The 25000-nt window shown below is 47.5% G+C and overlaps 1 protein-coding gene across 2 annotated transcripts in view; it reads right to left on the minus strand.

Annotated features, from left to right (window-relative positions):
- Positions 1 to 25000, minus strand: part of LOC135531102 (uncharacterized) — a 50580-nt gene that overhangs the window by 8107 nt on the left and 17473 nt on the right. For both annotated transcript variants that reach the window (XM_064959223.1, XM_064959222.1), the window contains 2 exons: positions 2507 to 2620; positions 1463 to 1552 (listed from right to left, as the gene is read on the minus strand). In XM_064959223.1, coding sequence (XP_064815295.1) covers positions 1463 to 1552; positions 2507 to 2620 — 204 coding nt within the window. The remainder of the gene's footprint in view (positions 1 to 1462; positions 1553 to 2506; positions 2621 to 25000) is intronic.

Here is a 25000-nt window from a genome sequence, read left to right on the forward strand (position 1 = left end):
ATAAGACAAATCTGATTCTATATCAGCACTTCTAGTCTGAGATGCTTTGTGAATACAGGCCCAAAGCCGCTTTGAACTGATCCCGATACAGAGTCAGACAAATGTCACACAGACCAGGACCAATCAGAGCTTAGATCAACCTCTGAGAGACCAATGAACAGGTTGAACATTAGTCAACGCACAGGCAGACAGAACGAGAAGTTATCAATCTGAAGAGCTCTTTGAGGAAAGTTCGAAAGATGATTAATGTAGAACGAGGCCTTTCAGATGCAAAAACGAGGGACAGAGACGTGAAAATGTAGTTCTATTCATCAATACGTGCCCCTGAGTCAGGACTGCCTAGCAACACTTTCTGAGGCAAGTGCAGTCCGAAATGTCACAGACAGCGAGAAAGTGACACAGTAATGCAGCGTTTCCCAAACTCTGTCCTGGGGTCGCTAAGGGGGGGCACGTTATAGTTGTTGCTCTTAACACTACACAGCTGATTCAAATAATCAAAATTTGATGATTAGTTGGTTATTTGAATCAGCTGTGTAGTGCTAGGCCAAAAACCAAAACGTGCACCCCTTGGAGTCCCCAGGAGGTTGGGAAACGCAGCAGTAATGAGAATTCCGTGCGGGTCTTCCCTTTTGTGTGTTTACGTATCTGTGTGTGTCTTTGAGTGACTAGCCCTACAGCAGTGATTCAGTCATACCCGAGATGACAAATGCCATTAGGCTGTGGTGGGGTTGTATCTGCCGCAGCTGGCATCGTAGACGCACAACTCAACTCAGCCCATAACTCTCAGATCAGCACAAATTAGGCCAGTCACAACTCCTAAGCCACCAATGTGGCAAAACAGAGCATGGTCAGCTCAAGGGGCACTAAGTAAATACTGTAGTATGGCAACCAGTTTATAATAGCAATAAGGCCCGAGGGGATGTGGTATATGGACAAAATACCACAGCTGTTCTTATGGACTACAAGACGTGGAGTGCCTGGATAATGACCTTAGCCGTGGTATATTGGCCATATACCACAACCCTTATTTCTATTATAAACAGGTTACCAACGTAATCAGAACAGTAAAAATACATGTTTTGTCATTCCCGTGTTATACGGTCTGATATACCACGGCTGTCAGCCAATCAGCATTCAGGGCTCAAACCACCCAGTTTATAAATACATGTTTTACATTCAGTGCATAGTCTTTGTAATGTATTACACTCCGTTCACAATCTTTTTTTAGCCAGCACGTATTCTTATCGTGTGATTGTATACGTCATTCGACGTTAAAATTGAATGAAAATCTGCATAACCAATTATGACGTGTGCAAAACAAACCCTACATAATCCATTTATTATAATATAATATATAATATAATATCACGTAGTGAAGTGTTTCTGATGGATGGCATTAGTTTGGCAAAAGCATGTAGGATGTGTGTAGCTCAAGTATTGACAATTGAATCAATGACTCTACCTGAGGAATCTCTTATCAGTCCACTATCCATCATCCGGGGCGGGATGTTGGGCTGGGAGCTCCACTGATCAGGGACGCCCGCCATGGAGCCTGGACAGAGAGAGAGGGAGGGAGGGAGGTGGGGGGGGGGCAGAGGAAAAGGCATGAATGACAGGATCAGAGAGGGGAAATAGAGGGAGAGAGAGAGAAAGAGAAAGAGAAAGGGAAGGAAAGAGGGAGAGAGAGAGAGGTGGGTGTGACTAAGCATGAGACCTTCCACTCCAAACTGAACAGTACAGTACTCTCTTTAAGGGTGCACAACACATCTCTTCAAGGGTGAACAACACATCTCTTCAAGGGTGAACAACACATCTCTTTAAGGGTGAACAACACATCTCTTTAAGGGTGAACAACACATCTCTTTAAATCTCTTTAAGGGTGAACAACACATCTCTTTAAGGGTGAACAACACATCACCTTAAGGGTGAACAACACATCTCTTTAAGGGTGAACAACACATCTCTTTAAGGGTGAACAACACATCACTTTAAATCTCTTTAAGGGTGAACAACACATCTCTTTAAGGGTGAACAACACATCACCTTAAGGGTGAACAACACATCACCTTAAGGGTGAACAACACATCTCTTTAAGGGTGAACAACACATCTCTTCAAGGGGGAACAACACATCTCTTTAAGGGTGAACAACACATCTCTTTAAGGGTGAACAACACATCTCTTCAAGGGTGAACAACACATCACCTTAAGGGTGAACAACACATCTCTTTAAGGGTGAACAACACATCTCTTTAAGGGTGAACAACACATCTCTTTAAGGGTGAACAACACATCTCTTTAAGGGGGAACAACACATCTCTTTAAGGGTGAACAACACATCTCTTTAAGGGTCAACAACACATCTCTTCAAGGGTGAACAACACATCACTTCAGTCACACCTGTAGGAGTTGAGTTCAAATCTCAACTCGCTTTCCAAATCAATATATAAGATATGGTTCAGGAAAAACATGTATAATGTACAATAGTGCAGTATCAGGTGTCTTACCTGAGAGGAAATCTGTTGCTGCAAAGACCTGGTGCTCTGCCGAGTTGGGACGCACTTCCCCCTGTGGTTCTGGGCGCGAAGCTGATATCTGTCCCCCCGGTGTCACATTAGAACCTGAAGTGTCGGGAACACAGATCACCTCACATTAGTTCCACTCTCTGGCAACACACCGGAAAACCCACCCACTCACTGTACAGAACAAACGCAAAAACCCCACTCACTCACCTGTATTGTCCACTCTACATAAATATATAACAAGCCTGTTAAATCTAAAACAGCATCTGATATTGGTAATACTCTAAACCCTCTCTCTCTTTCCAGTGCAGTCTCAGCTGTATCTCTGTGTAAGTAGCTCTGTGATGATCAGTGGCTGCAGTAGCCTGGGCCGTGGTGACGTCTCCCTGTCTGTGACTGGTTCTGTCCCCCCTCCCGCACCACCGCCCCCATCCCAGGGCTTTGGCTCCTAACTCCACTATCTAGGCCCTCCGCCTGATCGCCAGATCCGATGTGGCTGTTATTTGGCCGTTGTGAGAGAGAGCACCCCCCTGTATCCTGCAGTTACAGTGAGGGTGACAGTGAAGCGGGTGGACAGGACGACACCCAAAGTCATAAACACAGCCCCGCCGCATCCAAAAGCCAGACAGGGGGCAGGCAGGGGGAATTTGGACCTCCCAGACGGGCCACGGGACTTTTCGTCGGTCAGAGAGGGCACTGATTAATTTGAAAGCACCGGTGTGTCCTCACATGTTTCTGTGTGTGTGTGTGTGTGTGTGTGTGTGTGTGTGTGTGTGTGTGTGTGTGTGTGTGTGTGTGTGTGTGTGTGTGTGTGTGTCTCAGAGTTCGATAATACATTAACCTATTCAGAGAGACAAGAGAAGACACAAAGAGTTGAACCAGATAGGCTGTTTGTATTTGTTAATTTATTATGGATCCCCACTACTTCCTGCTAAGGCAGCAGCTACTCTTCCTGGGGTTTATTATGGATCCCCATTAGTTCCTGCCAAGGCAGTAGCTACTTTTCCTGGGGTTTATTAGTGATCCCCATTAGTTCCTGCCAAGGCAGCAGCTACTCTTCCTGTCAAGGCAGCAGCTACTCTTCCTGGAGTTTATTATCGATACCCATTAGTTCCTGTCAAGACAGCAGCTACTCTTCCTGGGGTTTATTATGGATCCCCATTAGTTCCTGCCAAGGCAGCAGCTACTCTTCCTGGGGTTTATTACGGATCCCCATTAGTTCCTGCGAAGGCAGCAGCTACTCTTCCTGGAGTTGTTATGTACTTGAGTGAAGACCCAAAAGCGGTTTTAACAGAAAACAGAGTTCTTTAATGAAAATACAGGAATGGCATAAATCCTCTTCCAACGTTGTCAGCGGAACAAAAAGAACGTTAGTATAGTGCAGGATGCTCCTGCCAGGCAGACTCCGACAGGACAGGACAAGGTGGAAGCAAACGAGACGACAGCTTGCTTCTGGCATCAAAAAACACAAACAAGAATCAGACACTGAAAGTAGCAGGAACAGAGAAAGAAATAGAGACCTAATCAGAGGGGGAAGAGAGAACAGGTGTGAAAGAGTGAATGAGCTAGTTAGAGGAGATGTAGAACAGCTGAAGAATGAGAGACAGAGAAGGTAACCTAAAAAGACCAGCAGAGAGAGAGAATGAAGAGAAAGGACAGGAACAGACATAACAAGACATGACAGTACCCCCCCCCCCACTCACCGAGCGCCTCCTGGCGCACTCGAGGAGGAAACCTGGCGGCAACGGAGGAAATCATCGATCAGCGAACGGTCCAGCATGTCCCGAGAGGGAACCCAACTCCTCTCCTCAGGACCGTACCCCTCCCAATCCACTAGGTACTGATGACCACGGCCCGAGGGCGCATGTCCAAAATCTTACGAACCCTGTAGATGGGTGCGCCCTCGACAAGGATGGGGGGGGAGGGACGAGCGGGGCGCGAAGAACGGGCTTAACACAGGAGACATGGAAGACCGGGTGAACGCGACGAAGATAGCGCGGGAGAAGAAGTCGCACTGCGACAGGATTAATGACCTGGGAAATACGGAACGGACCAATGAACCGCGGGGCCAACTTGCGAGAAGCTGTCTTAAGGGGAAGGTTCTGAGTGGAGAGCCATACTCTCTGACCGCAACAATATCTAGGACTCTTGGTCCTACGCTTATTAGCGGCCCTCACAGTCTGCGCCCTATTACGGCAAAGTGCCGACCTGACCCCCTTCCAGGTGCGCTCGCAACGCTGGACAAAAGCCTGAGCGGAGGGGACGCAGGACTCGGCGAGCTGAGATGAGAACAGCGGAGGCTGGTACCCGAGGCTACACTGAAAAGGGGATAGACCGGTAGCAGACGAGGGAAGCGAGTTGTGGGCGTACTCTGCCCAGGGAGCTGTTCTGACCAAGACGCAGGGTTACGAAAAGAAAGACTGCGTAAAATGCGACCAACAGTCTGATTGGCCCGTTCGGCTTGACCGTTAGACTGGGGATGAAAGCCGGACGAGAGACTGACGGAAGCCCCAATCAAACGGCAAAACTCCCTCCAAAATTGAGACGTGAACTGCGGGCCTCTGTCGGAAACGACGTCAGACGGAAGGCCATGAATTCGGAAAACATTCTCGATAATGATCTGAGCCGTCTCCTTAGCAGAAGGGAGCTTATCGAGAGGAATGAAATGAGCCGCCTTAGAGAATCTATCGACAACCGTAAGAATAACTGTCTTCCCCGCTGATGAAGGCAGTCCGGTGATAAAATCTAAAGCGATGTGAGACCACGGTCGAGAGGGAATGGGAAGCGGTCTGAGACGGCCGGCAGGAGGAGAGTTCCCAGATTTAGTCTGCGCGCAGACCGAACAAGCGGCGACAAATCGACGCGCGTCACGTTCCCGAGTGGGCCACCAGAAATGCTGGCGAATGGAAGCGAGCGTACCCCGAACGCCGGGGTGGCCGGCTAACTTGGCAGAGTGGGCCCACTGAAGAACGGCCGGACGAGTAGGAACGGGAACGAACAGAAGGTTCCTAGGACAAGCTCGCGGCGACGGAGTGTGAGCGAGTGCTTGCTTTACCTGCCTCTCAATTCCCCAGACAGTCAACCCGACAACACGCCCCTCAGGGAGAATCCCATCGGGGTCGGTGGAGACCTCAGAAGAACTGAAGAGACGAGATAAAGCATCAGGTTTGGTGTTCTTTGAGCCCGGACGATAAGAAATAACAAACTCGAAACGAGCGAAAAACAGAGCCCAACGAGCCTGACGCGCATTAAGTCGTTTGGCTGAACGGATGTACTCAAGGTTCCTATGGTCAGTCCAAACGACAAAAGGAACGGTCGCCCCCTCCAACCACTGTCGCCATTCGCCTAGGGCTAAGCGGATGGCGAGCAGTTCGCGATTACCAACATCATAGTTACGTTCTGACGGCGATAAGCGATGAGAGAAAACGCGCAAGGATGGACCTTGCCGTCAGAGAGAGAGCGCTGAGAAAGAATGGCTCCCACGCCCACCTCTGACGCGTCAACCTCAACAACAAACTGTCTAGAGATGTCAGGTGTAACAAGAATAGGTGCGGATGTAAAACGATTCTTAAGAAGATCAAAAGCTCCCTGGGCGGAAACGGACCACTTAAAGCACGTCTTAACAGAAGTAAGGGCTGTGAGAGGAGCTGCCACCTGACCGAAATTACGGATGAAACGACGGTAGAAATTAGCGAAGCCCAGAAAGCGCTGCAGTTCGACGCGTGACTTAGGAACGGGCCAATCAATGACAGCCTGGACCTTAGCGGGATCCATCTTAATGCCCTCAGCGGAAATAACGGAACCGAGAAAAGGGACAGAGGCGGCATGAAAAGTGCACTTCTCAGCCTTCACATAAAGACAGTTCTCCAAAAGGCGCTGGAGGACGCGTCGCACGTGCTGAACATGAATCGAGAGAGACGGTGAAAAAATCAGGATATCGTCCATGTAAACGAAAACAAAAATGTTCAGCATGTCTCTCAGGACGTCGTTAACTAGTGCCTGAAAGACAGCTGGAGCGTTAACGAGGCCGAAAGGAAGAACCCGGTATTCAAAGTGCCCTAACGGAGTGTTAAACGCCGTCTTCCACTCGTCCCCCTCCCTGATGCGCACGAGATGGTAGGCGTTACGAAGGTCCAATTTGGTGAAAAACCTGGCTCCCTGCAGGATCTCGAAGGCTGAAGACATAAGAGGAAGCGGATAATGATTCTTAACTGTTATGTCATTCAGCCCTCGATAATCCACGCATGGGCGCAGGGACCCGTCCTTCTTCTGAACAAAAAAAAACCCCGCTCCGGCGGGGGAGGAGGAGGAGACTATGGTACCGGCGTCGAGCGAAACCGACAAATAATCCTCGAGAGCCTTACGTTCGGGAGCCGACAGAGAGTATAATCTACCCCGGGGGAGTAGTTCCCGGAAGGAGATCAATACTACAGTCATACGACCGGTGTGGAGGGAGAGAAGTGGCCTTGGAACGACTGAACACCGTGCGCAGATCGTGATACTCCTCCGGCACCCCTGTCAAATCGCCAGGCTCCTCCTGTGAAGAAGAGACAGAGGAAACAGGAGGGATAGCAGACATTAAACAGGTTACATGACAAGAAACATTCCAGGATAGGATAGTATTACTAGACCAATTAATAGAAGGGTTATGGCGCACTAGCCAGGGATGACCCAAAACAACAGGTGTAAAAGGTGAACGAAAAATTTAAAAAGAAATGGTTTCGCTATGATTACCAGAGACAGTGAGGGTTAAAGGCAGCGTCTCACGCTGAATCTTGGGGAGAGAACTACCATCTAAAGCGAACAAGGCCCTGGGCTCCCTAACTGTCTGAGAGGAATGTCATGTTCCCGAGCCCAGGTCTCGTCCATAAAACAGCCCTCCGCCCCAGAGTCTATCAAGGCACTGCAGGAAGCAGATGAACCGGGCCAGCGGAGATGGACCGGAAAGGTAGTGCGTGATCCAGAAGGAGAGGCCTGAGTAGTTGCGCTCACCAGTAGCCCTCCTCTTACTGATGAGCTCTGGCCTTTTACTGGACATGAGGTGACAAAATGACCAGCGGAGCCGCAGTAGAGACAGAGGCGATTGGTGATTCTCCGTTCCCTCTCCTTGGCCGAGATGCGAATACCCCCAGCTGCATAGGCTCAGCATCCGAGCCGGCGGAGGAGGGTGGCAGTGATGCGGCAGGTGGCAGTGATGTGGAGAGGGGAGCAACGGAGAACGTGAGCTCCTTTCCACGAGCTCGGCGACGAAGATCAAACCGTCGCTCTATGCGAATAGCGAGAGCTATTAAGGAGTCCAGACTGGAAGGAACCTCCCGGGAGAGGATCTCATCCTTAACCTCGACGTGGAGACCCTCCAGAAAACGAGCGAGCAAAGCCGGCTCGTTCCAGTCACTAGAGGCAGCGAGAGTGCGAAACTCAATAGAATAATCCGTTATGGATCTATTCCCCTGACATAGGGAAGACAGGGCCCTGGAAGCCTCCTCGCCAAAAACAGAACGGTCAAAAACCCGTATCATCTCCTCCTTAAAGTCCTGATACTGGTTAAAACACTCAGCCCTCGCCTCCCAGACTGCCGTGCCCCACTCACGCGCCCGTCCGGTAAGGAGAGAAATGACGTGGCGATGCGGGCTGCGCTCCTGGAGTAAGTGTTGGGCTGGAGAGAGAACACCACATCACACTGAGTGAGGAATGAGCGGCACTCAGTGGGCTCCCCAGAGTAACACGGCGGGTTGTTGATCCTGGGCTCCGGAGACTCGGAAACCCTGGAAGTGGGCGGTGGATCGAGGTGGAGTTGGTGAACCTGTCTTGTGAGGTCGGAGACTTGGACGGCCAGGGTCTCAACGGCATGTTGAGCAGCAGACAATTCCTCCTCGTGTCTGCCTAGCATCGCTCCCTGGATCTCGACGGCGGAGTGAAAAGGGTCCGGAGCCGCTGGGTCCATTCTTGGTCTGATTCTTCTGTTATGTACTTGAGTGAAGACCCAAAAGCGGTTTTAACAGAAAACAGAGTTCTTTAATGAAAATACAGGAATGGCATAAATCCTCTTCCAACGTTGTCAGTGGAACAAAAAGAACGTTAGTATAGTGCAGGATGCTCCTGCCAGGCAGACTCCGACAGGACAGGACAAGGTGGAAGCAAATGAGACGACAGCTTGCTTCTGGCATCAAAAAACACAAACAAGAATCAGACACTGAAAGTAGCAGGAACAGAGAAAGAAATAGAGACCTAATCAGAGGGGGAAGAGAGAACAGGTGTGAAAGAGTGAATGAGCTAGTTAGAGGAGATGTAGAGCAGCTGAAGAATGAGAGACAGAGAAGGTAACCTAAAAAGACCAGCAGAGAGAGAGAATGAAGAGAAAGGACAGGAACAGACATAACAAGACATGACAGGAGTTTATTAAGGATCCCCATTAGTTCCTGTCAAGGCAGCAGCTGCTCTTCCTGGAGTTTATTAAGGATCCCCATTAGTTCCTGTCAAGGCAGCAGCTGCTCTTCCTGGGGTTTAGTTAGGATCCCCATTAGTTTCTGTCAAGGCAGCAGCTACTCTTCCTGGGGTTTATTACGGATCCCCATTAGTTCCTGCTAAGGCAGCAGCTACTCTTCCTGGAGTTTATTAAGGATCCCCATTAGTTCCTGTCAAGGCAGCAGCTGCTCTTCCTGGGGTTTATTATGGATCCCCATTAGTTCCTGTCAAGACAGCAGCTACTCTTTCTGGGGTTTATTACGGATCCCCATTAGTTCCTGCTAAGGCAGCAGCTACTCTTCCTGGAGTTTATTAAGGATCCCCATTAGTTCCTGTCAAGGCAGCAGCTGCTCTTCCTGGGGTTTATTATGGATCCCCATTAGTTCCTGCTAAGGCAGCAGCTAATCTTCCTGGGGTTTATTATGGATCCCCATTAGTTTCTGCCAAGGCAGCAGCTACTTTTCCTGGGGTTTATTATTGATCCCCATTAGTTCCTGCCAAGGCAGCAGCTACTCCTCCTGGGGTTTATTATGGATGCCCATTAGTTCCTGCTAAGGCAGCAGCTACTCTTCCTGGGGTTAATTATGGATCCCCATTAGTTCCTGCCATGGCAGCAGCTACTCTTCCTGGGGTTTATTAAGGATCCCCATTAGTTCCTGTCAAGGCAGCAGCTATTCTTCCTGGAGTTTATTAAGGATCCCCATTAGTTCCTGTCAAGGCAGCAGCTACTCTTCCTGGGGTTTATTATTGATCCCCATTCGTTCCTGCTAAGGCTGCAGATACTCTTCCTGGGGTTTATTAAGGATCCCCATTAGTTCCTGCCAAGGCAGCAGCTACTCTTCCTGGGGTTTATTATGGATCCTCATTAGTTCCTGCTCAGGCTGCAGATACTCTTCCTGGGGTTTATTATGGATCCCCATTAGTTCCTGCCAAGGCAGCAGCTACTCTTCCTGGGGTTTATTATGGATCCTCATTAGTTCCTGCTCAGGCTGCAGATACTCTTCCTGGGGTTTATTATGGATCCCCATTAGTTCCTGCTATGGTAGCAGATACTCTTCCTGGGGTTTATTAAGGATCCCCATTCGTTCCTGCTAAGGCTGCAGATACTCTTCCTGGTGTCCAGCTAAATTAAGGCAGTTATATACAATTAAAACAACATTACATTTCACAACATATGAAGTGTGTCCCCTTAGGCCACATGTGTCTGTGTCTCTTCACAGTCCCCGCTGTTCCATAAGGTGTATTTTAATCTTTACATTTTTTTTACATCTGATTCTACTTCTTGCATCAGTTACTTGATGTGGAATAGAGTTCATTGTAGTAATGGCTCTATGTAGTAATCAAATCCAAGATGGCGTAGCAGTCAGACGTCTTTGTCCTGTCGTGTCCCTTGTATATATCATTTTACATCTTTTTCTTCGCATATCTTTTAAAATATTTTGCAAAACCTCAACTTCTAAATACTCTCCTGCAACCCGCCTCACCCAATGTGGCGTGGATGTGCTTTTTTTTCTAAAGTATTTATATTTACAAACTGAACATTTTCAACTAGATCTTCACAACTAGCTAACCGCAATCCCAGATGACTACTCCTGGCTAGCATTTCCATGCCAGAGCAAGCACCAATTAGCTTGAAGCTAGCCCGGCCAGGGCTCCTGTGCTACCATCGAAGCATACTCCTGGGCGACAATATCCGGACCCCTTCTACAGCCGGTACGGGGCACGGAACCCCGCAGATCCCCTACGACTGGAATACCGACATAATCTGCCCGAGGACTCCAACAGGCCCCTCAGGCACGAAGCCCGCTGAAGGTCCATTCAGCTAACCAGCTAGGCCTGCTAGCTAACTAGAGCTACTTGGAACCCTACTAATTCCACGACTGGTCTATCGACGTTACCGAACGAAGAGGCAAAAACAGACTTACCCCCATCGCGACGTCCCCCAAAGGCTAACTTGCTAGCCCCTGCTATCTGCTTGCTTGCTAACTCGGTCTGCTAACTGCTTGCTTGCCCCGGTCTACTAACTGCTAGCTTGTTTAGCCCCAGCCTACTAACTGTTAGCTTGTTAGCATCGGCCTGCTAACGGTCTGAATCGCCAATATGCCTTAACCAACCATGTTGTTCCACCTCCTACATATGCGATGACATCACCTGGTTTAAACATCTCTAGAGACAATATCTCTCTCATCATTACTCAATGCCTAGGTTTACCTCCAATGTACTCACATCCTACCTTAACTTTGTCTGTACAATATGCCTTGAATCTATGTTATCGTGCCCAGAAACTTGCTCGTTTTACTCTCTGTTCCGAACGTGCTAGACGGCCAGTTCGAATAGCCTTTAGCAGTACCCTTATCTTACTTCTCCTCTGTTCCTCTGGTGATGTGGAGGTTAATCCAGGTCCTGCAGTGTCTAGCTCCACTCCCACTCCCCAGGTGCTCTCATTTGTTGACTTCTGTAACCGTAAAAGCCTTGGTTTCATGCATGTTAACATTAGAAGCCTACTCCCTAAGTTTGTTTTACTCACTGCTTTAGCACACTCTGCCAACCTGGATGTCTTAGTCGTGTCTGAATCCTGGCTTAGGAAAACCACCAAGAACAATGAAATCTCCATCGTTAACTATAACGTTTTCCGCCAAGATAGAACTGCCAAAGGGGGCGGTGTTGCAATCTACTGCAAAGATAGTAATACAGAACGCTGCAGGCTATCGAAGTCTGTGCCCAAATAATTTGAGTTTCTACTTCTAAAAATGCACCTTTCCAGAAACAAGTCCCTCACTGTTGCCACTTGCTATACACCTCCCTCTGCACCCAGCTGTGCCCTCGATACCATATGTGAATTGATTGCCCCCCATCTATCTTCTGAGCTCGTGCTACTAGGTGACCTAAACTGGAACATGCTTAACACCCCGGCCACCCTGCAATCTAAGCTTGATGCCCTCAATCTCACACAAATTATCAATGAACCTACCAGGCACAACCCCAAATCAGTAAACACGGGCACCCTCATAGATGTCATCCAAACTAACTCGCCCTCCAAATACACCTCTGCTGTTTTCAATCAAGATCTCAGCGATCACTGCCTCATTGCCTGCATCCGTAATGGGTCTGCGACTAAACGACCACCCCTCATCACTGTCAAACGCTCCCTGAAACACTTCTGCGAGCAGGCCTTTCTAATCGATCTGGCAGGGGTATCTGGGAATGACATTGACCTCATCCCGTCAGTAGATGATGCCTGGCGATTCTATAAAAGTGCCTTCCTCACCATCTTAAATAAGCATGCCCCTCTCAAAAAATGTAGAACTAGGAATAGATATAGTCCTTGGTTCACTCCAGACCTGTCTGCACTTGACCAGCACAAACATATCCTGTGGCTTTCTGCATTAGCATCGAATAGCCCTCGTGATATGCAACTTTTCAGGGAAGTTAGGAACAAATATACACAGGCAGTTAGAAAAGCTAAGGCAAGCTTTTTCAAACAGAAATTTGCATCCTGTAGTACTAACTCAAAAAAGTTATAAGAGAATAAGAGCACCACCTCCCAGCTGCCCACTGCTCTGAGGCTTGGAAACACTGTCACCACCGATAAATCCACTATAATTGAGAATTTCAATAAGCATTTCTCTACGGCTGGCCATGCTTTCCACATGGCTACCCCTACCCCGGTCAACTGCCCGGCACCCTCCACAGGAACTCGCCAAAGCCCCCACCATTCTCCTTTACTCAAATCCAGATAGCTGATGTTCTGAAAGAGTTGCAAAATCTGGACCCCTACAAATCAGCCGATCTAGACAATCTGGACCCTCTCTTTCTAAAATGATCTGCCGAAATTGTTGCAACCCCTATTACTAGCCTGTACAACCTCTCTTTCGTATCGTCTGCGATTCCCAAAGATTGGAAAGCTGCCGCGGTCAACCCCCTCTTCAAAGGGGGTGACACTCTAGACCCACACTGCTACAGACCTATATCTATCCTACCCTGCCTTTCTAAGGTCTTCGAAAGCCAAGTTAACAAACAGATTACTGACCATTTCGAATCCCAAAATACCTTCTCCGCTATGCAATATGGTTTCAGAGCTGGTCATGGGTGCACCTCAGCCACACTCAATGTTCTAAACGACATCATAACCGTCATCGATAAGACACATTACTGTGCAGCCGTCTTCATTGATCTGGCCAAGGCTTTCGACTCTGTCAATCACAACATTCTTATTGGCAGACTTGACAGCCTTGGTTTCTCAAATGATTGCCTCGCCTGGTTTACCAACTACTTCTCTGATTGAGTTCAGTGTGTCAAATCTGAGGGCCTGTTGTCCGGACCTCTGGCAGTCTCTATGGGGTGCCACAAGGTTAAAATCTTGGGCCGACTCTCTTTTCTGTATACATCAATGATGCTGCTCTTGCTGCTGGTGATTCTCTGATCCACCTCTACGCAGACGACACCATTCTGTATACTTCTGGCCCCTCTTTGGACACTGTGTTAACTAACCTCCAGGCAAGCTTCAATGCCATTCCACTCTCCTTCCGTGGCCTCCAACTGCTCTTAAACGTAAGCAAAACGAAATGCATGCTATTCAATCGATCACTGCCCGCACCTGCTCGCCCGCACCTGCTCGCCCGTCCAGCATCACTACTCTGGACGGCTCGGACTTAGAATACGTGGACAACTACAAATACCTGGGTGTCTGGTTAGACTGTAAACTCTCCTTCCAGACTCACATTAAGCATCTCCAATCCAAAATTAAATCTAGAATTGGCTTCCTATATCGCAACAAATCATCCTTCACTCATGCTGCCAAACATACCCTCGTAAAACTGACCATCCTACCGATCCTCGACTTCGGTGATGTCATCTATAAAATAGCCTCCAACACTCTACTCAACAAACTGGATGCAGTCTATCACAGTGCCATCCGTTTTGTCACCAAAGCCCCATACACTACCCACCATTGCGACCTGTACGCTCTCATTGGTTGGCCCTCGCTTCATACTCGTCGCCAAACCCACTGGCTACAGGTTATCTACAAGTCTCTGCTCGCTAAAGCCCCGCCTTATCTCAGCTCACCATAGCAGCACCCACCCGTAACACGCGCTCCAGCAGGTATATCTCACTGGTCACCCCCAAAGCCAATTCCTCCTTTGGTCGTCTTTCCTTCCAGTTCTCTGCTGCCCATTACTGGAACGAATTGCAAAAATCTCTGAAGCTGGAGACTCACATCTTCCTCACTAGCTTTAAGCACCAGCTGTCAGAGCAGCTCACAGATCACTGCACCTGTACATAGCCCATCTGTAAACAGCCCATCTATCTACCTACCTCATCCCCATACTGGCATTTATTTATTTTGCTCCTTTGCACCCCAGTATCTCTACTTGCACATTCATCTTCTGCACATCTACCATTACCTCATTTGCACTCACTGTGTATGGACTTTTTGTTTTGTTTTGATCTACTGTATTATTGACTGTATGTTTTGTTTATTCCATGTGTAACTCTGTGTTGTTGTATGTGTCGAATTGCTACGCTTTATCTTGGCCAGGTCGCAGTTGTACATGTGAACTTGTTCTTAACTAGCCTACCTGGTTAAATAATGGTGAAAAAAAATGTGTACCTCCCATAGTCTGTGAAGAGACCTTTGGTGGCATGTCTTGTGGGGTACACATGGGTGTCTGACCTGTGTGCTAGTAGTTTAAACAGACAGCTTGGTGCATTCAACATATCAATACTTCTCACAAATACAAGTAGTGATGTAATGGCGCCGGAGGGGATGGCTGCCGTTTTACAGGCTCCTAACCAACTGTGCTCTGTTGTGTGTTTTTTCGCGTTGTTTGTAACTTATTTTGTACATAATGTTGCTGCTCTCTTATCATCGAAAAGAGCCTCTTGATATCAGAACAGCGATTACTTACTTTGAACTGGACAAAGATTTTTTCTTTAATAACTCTAGGGGCAGTATTTTCATTTTTGAAAAAAAAAGGGATATTTTGTCAGGAAAAGATGCTAGAATATGCATATAATTGACAGCTTTCGATAGAAAACACTCTAACGTTTCCAAATCTGTAAAGATATTGTCTGTGAGTATAACAGAACTGATGTTGCAAACGAAAGCCTGAGAAAAATCCAATCCGGAAGTGCCCCAGGTTTTGAAAGCGCTGCGTGCCAATGACTCCCTACTTGGCTGTGAATGTACCATCAACGAGCTTACGATTTCTACGTATTCTCCATGGTGTCTACAGCATTGTGACGTAGTTTTACGCATTTCTGTTGAAGAATAGCCGTAGGCGAGCACATTGCGTAAGTGGTCACATGGGGGCTCCGAGAGAGATTCTCGTGTAAAGTACAGAGGTAGCCATTACTCCAATCGGTCCTAGAGAAAACGAATTGTCCTGATATATTATCGAATAGATATTAGAAAAACACCTTGAGGATGGATTCTAAACTAAGTTTGCCATGTTTCTGTTGATATTATGGAGCTAATTTGGAAAACAATTCGGAGTTGTGGTGACCGCAATTTCCGGGCGATTTCTCAGCCAAACTTGAAGAACAAACATAGCTGTTTCACCTACAAAAATAATCTTTTGGCGAAAAAAATGAACTTTGGCTATCTACTTGGGAGTCTCGTGAGTGAAAACATCCAAAGTTCATCAAAGGTAAATGATTTAATTTGATTGCTTTTCTTATTTCCGTGACAAGGTTGCCTGCTGCTAGCAAGGCATAATGCTATGCTAGGCTATTATAAACGTACACAAATGCTTGTCTAGCGTTGGCTGTAAAGCATATTTTGAAAATCTGAGATGACAGGGTGATTAACAAAAGGCTAAGCTGTGTCTCAATATATTTCATTTGTGATGTTCATGAATAGGAATATTTTCTAGGGATATTTATGTCCGCTGCGTTATGCTAATTAGTGTCAGGTGATGATTACACTCCCGGATCCGGGATGGGTAGTATCAAGAGGTTTTAATGAGTCCGGAGTGAAGGATATACTCAAACAAACTGAACGATCTACGATTAAGACTATCCTACCAACGGGACATTAAAAACGGTAATATCTTATGTTTCACGAGACGTGGCTAAACGACGACACAGATAAAATAGAGCTGACTGGCTTCTCCGTGCATCAGCAGTACAGAGCAGCTACATCTGGTAAGACAAGGGGTGGGGGTGTGTGTCAATTTGTCAATAACAGCTGGTGCCCGATATCTAATATTAAAGAAGTATCGAGGTATTGCTCGCCTGAGGTAAAATACCTCATGATAAGATGTGGACTGCACTATCTACCAAGAGAGTTCTCATCTGTATTGTTCGTAGCCGTCTATTTACCACCACAAAACGAAGCTGGCACTAAGACCTCGACCAACTCTATAAGGCCATAAGCAAAGAAGAAAATGATCACCCAGAAGCGGCGCTCCTAGTGGTCGGGGATTTTAATGCAGGCAAACTTAAATCAGTTTTACAAAATTTGTACCAGCACGTCACATGTGCAACCAGAGGGAAACAAAACTCTAGACAACCTTTACTCAACGCATAGAGACGCCTACAAATCTCTCCCTTGCCCTTCATTTGGCAAATCTGACCATAATTCCATCCTCCTGATTCTTGCTTGACAAGCTAAAACTAAAGCAGGAAGTAAAAGTAACTCGCAAAATTCGGAAGTGGTCAGATGACACGGATGCTACGCTATAGGACTGTTTTGCTAGCACAGACTGGAATATGTTCAGGAATTCATCCAATGGCACGGAGGGGTATACCACCTCGGTCACCGGCTTCATCAATAAGTGCAACATCCGCATCGAGCTAAAGGCTAGAGCTGCCGCTTTCAAGGAACGGAACACCGGAAGCTTATAAGAAATTCCACTATGCCTTCAGACGAACTATCAAACAAGTAAAGCGTCAATACTGGATTAAGATTGAATCCTACTACACCGGCTCTGACGCTCGTCGGATGTGGCAGGGCTTGAAAACTATTACGGACTACAAAGGGAAACCCAGACACAAGCTGCCCAGTGACACAAGCTTACCAGACGAGCTAAATGCCCTTTATGCTCGCTTCGAGGCAAGCAACACTGAAGCATGAATGAGAGCACCAGTTGTTCCGGACGACTGTGTGATCACGCTCTACACAGCCGATGTGAGTAAGACCTATAAACAGGTCAACATTCACAAGCCTCTGGGCCAGACAGATTACCAGAACGTGTAGTCAAAGCATGCACGGCCCAACAGGCAAGTGTCTTCACTGACATTTTCAACCTCTCCCTGACTGAGTCTGTAATACCTACATGTTTCAAACAGACCACCATATTCCCTGTGCCCAAGAAAGCAAAGGTAACCTGCCTAAATGATTACCGCCCCATAGCACTCACGTCGGTAGCCATGAAGTGCTTTGAAAGGTCATGGCTCACATTAACACCCTCATGCCGGAAACACTAGACCCACTCCAATTTTCATACCGACACCCAACAGATCCGCAGATGACGCAATCTCAATCGCACTCCACACTGCCCTTTCCCACCTGTACAAAAAGGACACCTATGTGAGAATGTTGTTCAGTGTTCAACACCATAGTACACACAAAGCTCATCACTAAGCTAAGGACCCTGGGACTAAACAACTCCCTCTGCAACTGGATCCTGGACTTAGTAACGTGCTGTCCCCAGGTGGTAAGGGTATGTAACAACACGCTGATCCTCAACACTGGGGTCCCTCAGGGGTGCGTACTTAGTCCCATCCTGTACTCCCTGTTCACCCACGACTGCATGGCCAAGCATGACTCCAACACCATCATTACGTTTGCTGATGACAGCCTATAGGGAGTAGGTCAGAGACCTGGCAGTGAGGTGCCAGGACAACAACCTCTCCCTCAATGTGAGCAAGACAAAGGAGCTGATCTTGGACTGCAGGAAAAGGCGGGCCGAACAGGCCTCCATTTAACATCGACGGGGCTGAAGTGGAGCGGGCCGAGAGCTTCAAGTTCCTTGGTGTCCACATCACCAACAAACTATCATGGTCCAAACACACCAAGACAGATGTGAAGAGGTCACGACAACACCTTTTCCCCCTCAGGAGAATGTTTATTGTCTATGCATAGTCACTTTACAAATTACCTCGACTATTTATTTATTTTATTTTATTTCACCTTTATTTAACCAGGTAGGACGGTTGAGAACAGCTAACCTCTACCCCAGCACATTGACTTGGTACCGGTACCCTCAGTATATTGCCTCGTTATTATTATCTAATTTTTTTATTATCTTATTTTATAATTTTTTAAAAACTTGAGTTAATTTAGTAAATATTTTCTTAACTCTATTTCTTGAACTGCATTGTTGGTTAAGGGCTTGAAAGTAAGCATTTCACGGTAAGGTCTACACTTGTATTCACCAGATGTATTTGATTTGATTTGATATAGTCAATCTCTCCTCTACATTGAGTGAATATAAACTGACAGAGACATTCAGGGGAGTTAGAGGGACATAAATTAGGTTACTTACATTATGACTGCCAACGCCTCAAGGAAAATGTACATTTGACACAGCATTACGACAACTCAGCGACACAATGGTAGGGATTATCTGAGCAGAGTTTGGGTCACTGATAAATCACCGTCTCACTGCAGCCTTGGAATGGTAACATTGCAGAGATTTTTACGTTTGCTCCTTGACTTTGTGCCAAAGGGATAGAGGAAAATAACTTGTTTAGAGGGAAGAATATTTCCTTATTGTGCTGTATTACTTTCCGAGGGGCTGACATCTGGCAGAGCAGTTTTGAAAGGGAATTACTGGCTCCTGGCAAGAAAAAGTATGTTTGAAAAATAAAAAAACACAGAAATCATAGCGATCAATCAATCAATCAATAGCTTTCACTTTTCACAATGTATAGTCAAGATAGCTTAGCAAAGCAATGAGGTACTGAGATGAGATGAACTGGACCAAACCGTGTCTGAATGCCTCCATGATAAGGCATGTTTGTGCGCCTCTCTCCAGGAAACTGGGACAGACCACTCAGGGGGCTTGGAGCTCTAGAAAGGTCGGCAGGACTAATAAATCAATGGTAAGAAAAGGGGTGACAGATCGAGAGGTTTTATGCTGTGAGAGGACAGTGCTTGGATCTTTATGAAGATGGGAGGCGAGGGAGCATTGAGGACAACCCAGATGAGAGAAAGGCCTGGGTGGGTCACAAAAGCATCCGAAAACAGCGGGACACTGACAGCTCCCGGCGGCCCAACTCCCCAGAACCCACACACATTACTAAATAAATCAACTTCAGACTGGGGGTACGTGGGCGGGCGTCTGTGCCCAAACATGCCAAGTCATGTAGCACTCGTAGCAGCCTGCCCCTGGAACCCAGTGTGGGGAGCGAGGCTGCATGACCTCCCATTGTTCAGTCAACAAGCTGTGAGCTATTGAAATACGCCAGCCCAACTGAACACAATGGGTTTGTTTGAGGGCATTGGGGAAAACAAATCAAGGCCAAAATGAAGGGGGCCCAGACAGAAAAGAGAGAGAGAAGGGGTGGGAGTAGAGGGGAGATATTGGTAAACCATAAGTTAGGGCTTTCTGGGCCAGTAACATGAAGAGCAGTGAACTTTTAGATGACTTTGCCTGGAGTTTTATAACTGTGGCCCTCTTCCTATCCATCCATCCCCTCTCTCTGTCTCTCTCTCTCTCTCTTTCTCTGGCTCCTAGCGTACTCTATGGCTCTGTCTGACCCAGATAACTACTGCTGTTTCTGTGGGCAGAGGATCTCAGTGTGTGTACGTACCATGCCGTCTATATATATATCCCTGTCATGGTTATGCCGAACAGGCAGCATCCTACAGGGTCAGTCGGGCTGGCTGTCTGAGTCGGAGAGAGATGAAGTCCCTTTGAATGTGTACGGATGGGTGTGACACAATCTCCGCATCCATCTCAGTCTCTAACACAACCCAGTAACATTCTGTTCTGCCCATCTCAGTATCTAACACAACCCAGTAACATTCTGTTCTGCCCATCTCAGTATCTAACACAACCCAGTAACATTCTGTTCTGCCCATCTCAGTATCTAACACAACCCAGTAACATTCTGTTCTGCCCATCTCAGTATCTAACACAACCCAGTAACATTCAGTATCTAACACAACCCAGTAACATTCAGTATCTAACACAACCCAGTAACATTCCGTCTCTAACACAACCCAATAACATTCAGTCTCTAACAGAACCCAGTAACATTCAGTCTCTAAGACAACCCAATAACATTCTGTCTCTAACACAACCCAGTAACATTCAGTCTCTAACACAACCCAGTAACATTCAGTCTCTAACACAACCCAATAACATTCAGTCTCTAACAGAACCCAGTAACATTCAGTCTCTAAGACAACCCAATAACATTCCGTCTCTAACACAACCCAGTAACATTCAGTCTCTAACAGAACCCAGTAACATTCAGTCTCTAAGACAACCCAGTAACATTCAGTCTCTAACAGAACCCAGTAACATTCAGTCTCTAACACAACCCAGTAACATTCAGTCTCTAACACAACCCAGTAACATTCAGTTTCTAACACAACCCAGTAACATTCAGTCTCTAACACAACCCAGTAACATTCAGTCTCTAACACAACCCAGTAACATTCTGTTCTGCCCATCTCAGTTTCTAACACAACCCAGTAACATTCAGTCTCTAACACAACCCAGTAACATTCAGTCTCTAACACAACCCAGTAGCATTCAGTCTCTAACACAACCCAGTAACATTCTGTTCTGTCCATGTCTCTGTCTCTGTCGCTGTCTCTGTCTCTGTCCATGTCCTTGTCCCTGTCCTTGTCCCTGTCCATGTCCTTGTCCCTGTCCTTGTCCCTGTCCCTGTCTCTGTCCCTGTCTCTGTCATGTCTCTGTCCCTGTCTCTGTCCATGTCCATGTCCTTGTCCCTGTCCATGTCCTTGTCCCTGTCCATGTCCTTGTCCCTGTCCATGTCTCTGTCACTGTCCCTGTCTCTGTCATGTCTCTGTCCCTGTCTCTGTCCATGTCCATGTCCATGTCCTTGTCCCTGTCCTTGTCCCTGTCCCTGTCCATGTCCTTGTCCCTGTCCTTGTCCCTGTCCCTGTCTCTGTCCCTGTCTCTGTCATGTCTCTGTCCCTGTCTCTGTCCATGTCCATGTCCATGTCCTTGTCCCTGTCCATGTCCTTGTCCCTGTCCATGTCCTTGTCCCTGTCCATGTCCTTGTCCCTGTCCATGTCCCTGTCTCTGTCTCTGTCCATGTCCATGTCTCTGTCCCTGTCACTTATGACGATTAGACACCTGGACAAGTTAAATGCATCTCAATAGGACTCAAATGAAAAGGAGAAAAGGGGGAAGCACTAACTTCCACACGACACATAATCCAATATTTTTAGCCCGACTTAGTGTGGGTACAGAACATTTTAAATGAGACTGGGTGGTAGGGAAGGCAGAGCAAAACAAAATGACAGAGCAGTGGAAATGTCAGGTTTAGCCTCGGCTAGCTCCACAGTGTTGTCCTCCAGCTGACCCCAGGTTTCCCCCGCTCATTATTCCCAATCGGAGCTCTGCATGCTGGGTAAACACGTTACCAAGACAGGGCGAGGGACAAGGGCAGCACCACAGGGGGAACCTCCAAAAAAGATTGATTCGGGGATATATCTACGTCCAACAGATGGACCATGGATTTAACTTGACGTGGTGTAGACGCCTGAATCGACTGAAACATCTGATAAACATTGACATTCGGGTGAATCCTTTGAACAACGCAAAATAAAAATAGAACATAGTAAATTCTAATATAAAAATAAAATTGAACAAAAAAAGAGCTTAAACCACATAAATTGATGAACATAGAAGAGTTGTATGTTGTGGTCAGACAGGATGACACATCCGATACAGGTGCAGGGTCTTGACCAGACGTTAGATCCCAGCTCTGGGTTTTTAATTGCTACAGTCTGTCGCCCTGCAGCTTTTCCCTCTGGAATACCCCCCCAGACAGACACACACACACACACACACACACACACACACACACACACACACACACACACACACACACACACACACACACACACACACAGAATGCTGTGCCATATGTGTGTGTGTGTCTGTGCGTGTCTGAGTTTGTGTGTGTGCGTGTGTGTCTGTGTCTGTGTGTCCGTGTCTGTGTGTGCGCGTGTCTGAGTGTGTGTGTGCGTGTCTGAATGTGTGTGTGACATTGTTACCGTCTCTAGCATGGAATGTAAAGGAAGCCAGCGAGCATTTGACCTCTCTTGATTAAAAAATTATAAAATGAATAGCCAATCAGTGGTGAGCTAAACTGAGCAAGCGCAGCTGTGAATGGTCCTGCAGCACCAAAAAAAACTGTGAAGGGAAGCCAGTTTGGATCTGGCTTCACACCAATCACATCACATCAAAAGCCAAACGTAATTGACAGAATTGTTGCATCGATGGAGATTTCATGCCATTCTGTCACACCTCCTTTTCATAGCGTTAAACACTGAACAGTCACTGGGGGCCTGTTTGAACAGATAGTGTCCCCTTCAGTGGTCATCTCATCTCTGTTACATACCCCTGTCCCACAGGAAAACACCACGTTACATCTCCCTGTCCCACAGGAAGACACCACGTTACACCCCCCTGTCCCACAGGAAGACACCACGCTACATCCCCCTGTCCCACAGGAAAACACCACGTTACAGCCCCCTGTCCCACAGGAAAACACCACGTTACATCTCCCTGTCCCACAGGAAAACACCACGCTACATCCCCCTGTCCCACAGGAAGACACCACGCTACATCCCCCTGTCCCACAGTATAGTACACCACCAACCATTTTGAGAAGCTCTAAATGTGGATTTAATGTCATTGGGATGAGGGATCAGAACTTTACATGTGGAAATGGCAGAAGATGAAAGAGCTAGCTTCCCACTACAGAGGGCATCAGTGAGGAATGAGGATACACTGGTGTGCTTTCCCAACCTACGGGATTAAAGGCAGATCATGAATACATTGCTCAAAAAAATAAAGGGAACACTTAAACGACACAATGTAACTCCAAGTCAATCACACTTCTGTGAAATCAAACTGTCCACTTAGGAAGCAACACTGATTGACAATAAATTTCACATGCTGTTGTGCAAATGGAATAGACAACAGGTGGAAATTATGGGCAATTAGCAAGACACCCCCAATAAAGGAGTGGTTCTCAGTTCCTATGCTTCCTGGCTGATGTTTTGGTCACTTTTGAATGCTGGCAGTGCTTTCACTCTAGTGGTAGCATGAGACGGAGTCTACAACCCACACAAGTGGCTCAGGTAGTGCAGCTCATCCAGGATGGAACATCAATGCGAGCTGTGGTAAGAAGGTTTGCTGTGTCTGTCAGCGAAGTGTCCAGAGCATGGAGGCGCTACCAGGAGACAGGCCAGTACATCAGGAAACGTGGAGGAGGCCGTAGGAGGGCAACAACTCAGCAGCAGGACCGCTACCTCCGCCTTTGTGCAAGGAGGAGCAGGAGGAGCACTGCCAGAGCCCTGCAAAATGACTTCCAGCAGGCCACAAATGTGCATGTGTCTGCTCAAGCGGTCAGAAACAGACTCCATGAGGGTGGTATGAGGGCCCGACGTCCACAGGTGGGGGTTGTGCTTACAGCCCAAAACTGTGCAGGACGTTTGGCATTTGCCAGAGAACACCAAGATTGACAGTCTGGAGACGCCGTGGAGAACGTTCTGCTGCCTGCAACATCCTCCAGCATGACCGGTTTGGCGGTGGGTCAGTCATGGTGTGGGGTGGCATTTCTTTGGGGGGCCGCACAGCCCTCCATGTGCTCGCCAGAGGTAGCCTGACTGCCATTAGGTACCGAGATGAGATCCTCAGACCTCTTGTGAGACCATATGCTGGTGCGGTTGGCCCTGGGTTCCTCCTAATGCAAGACAATGCTCGACCTCATGTGGCTGGAGTGTCAGCAGTTCCTGCAAGAGGAAGGCATTGATGCTATGGACTGGCCAGCCCGTTCCCCAGACCTGAATCCAATTGAGCACATCTGGGACATCATGTCTCGCTCCATCCACCAACGCCACGTTGCACCACAGACTGTCCAGGAGTTGGCGGATGATTTAGTCCAGATCTGGGAGGAGATCCCTCAGGAGACCATCTGCCACCTCATCAGGAGCATGCCCAGGCGTTGTAGGGAGGTTATACAGGCATGTGGAGGCCACACACACTACTGAGCCTCATTTTGACTTGTTTTAAGGACATTACATCAAAGTTGGATCAGTCTGTAGTGTGGTTTTCCACTTTAATTTTGAGTGTGACTCCAAATCCAGACCTCCATGGGTTGATAAATTTGATTTCCATTGATAATTTTTGTGTGATTTTGTTGTCAGCACATACAACTATGTAAAGAAAAAAGTATTTAATAAGAATATTTCATTCATTCAAATCTAGGATGTGTTATTTTAGTGTTCCCTTTATTTTTTTGAGCACTGTATATAGAGGCTTTAGCCACATTTCTTCACATTTCTTGTTTGTACATTATTAGGATGAAAAGAGAGTCAGGCTTTGGTGTGCGTTCAAAAGTTTTACAGTAGGGAGGCAGAGCAGGCAGCAGAGAGGATAGTGGAGCAGGCAGCAGAGAGGATGGTGGAGCAGGCAGCAGAGAGGATGGTGGAGCAGGCAGCAGAGAGGATAGTGGAGTAGGGAGGCAGAGCAGGCAGCAGAGAGGATAGTGGAGCAGGCAGCAGAGAGGATGGTAGAGCAGGCAGTAGAGAGGATAGTGGATTAGGGAGGCAGAGCAGGCAGCAGAGAGGATAGTGGAGCAGGCAGTAGAGAGGATAGTGGAGTAGGGAGGCAGAGCAGGGAGGCAGAGAGGATAGTGGAGCAGGCAGTAGAGAGGATAGTGGAGTAGGGAGGCAGAGCAGGGAGGCAGAGAGGATGGTGGAGCAGGCAGCAGAGAGGATGGTAGAGCAGGCAGTAGAGAGGATAGTGGATTAGGGAGGCAGAGCAGGCAGCAGAGAGGATAGTGGAGCAGGCA

This window comes from Oncorhynchus masou, unplaced genomic scaffold (assembly GCF_036934945.1).
Source record: "Oncorhynchus masou masou isolate Uvic2021 unplaced genomic scaffold, UVic_Omas_1.1 unplaced_scaffold_1512, whole genome shotgun sequence".
Taxonomy (NCBI): Eukaryota; Metazoa; Chordata; class Actinopteri; order Salmoniformes; family Salmonidae; genus Oncorhynchus; species Oncorhynchus masou.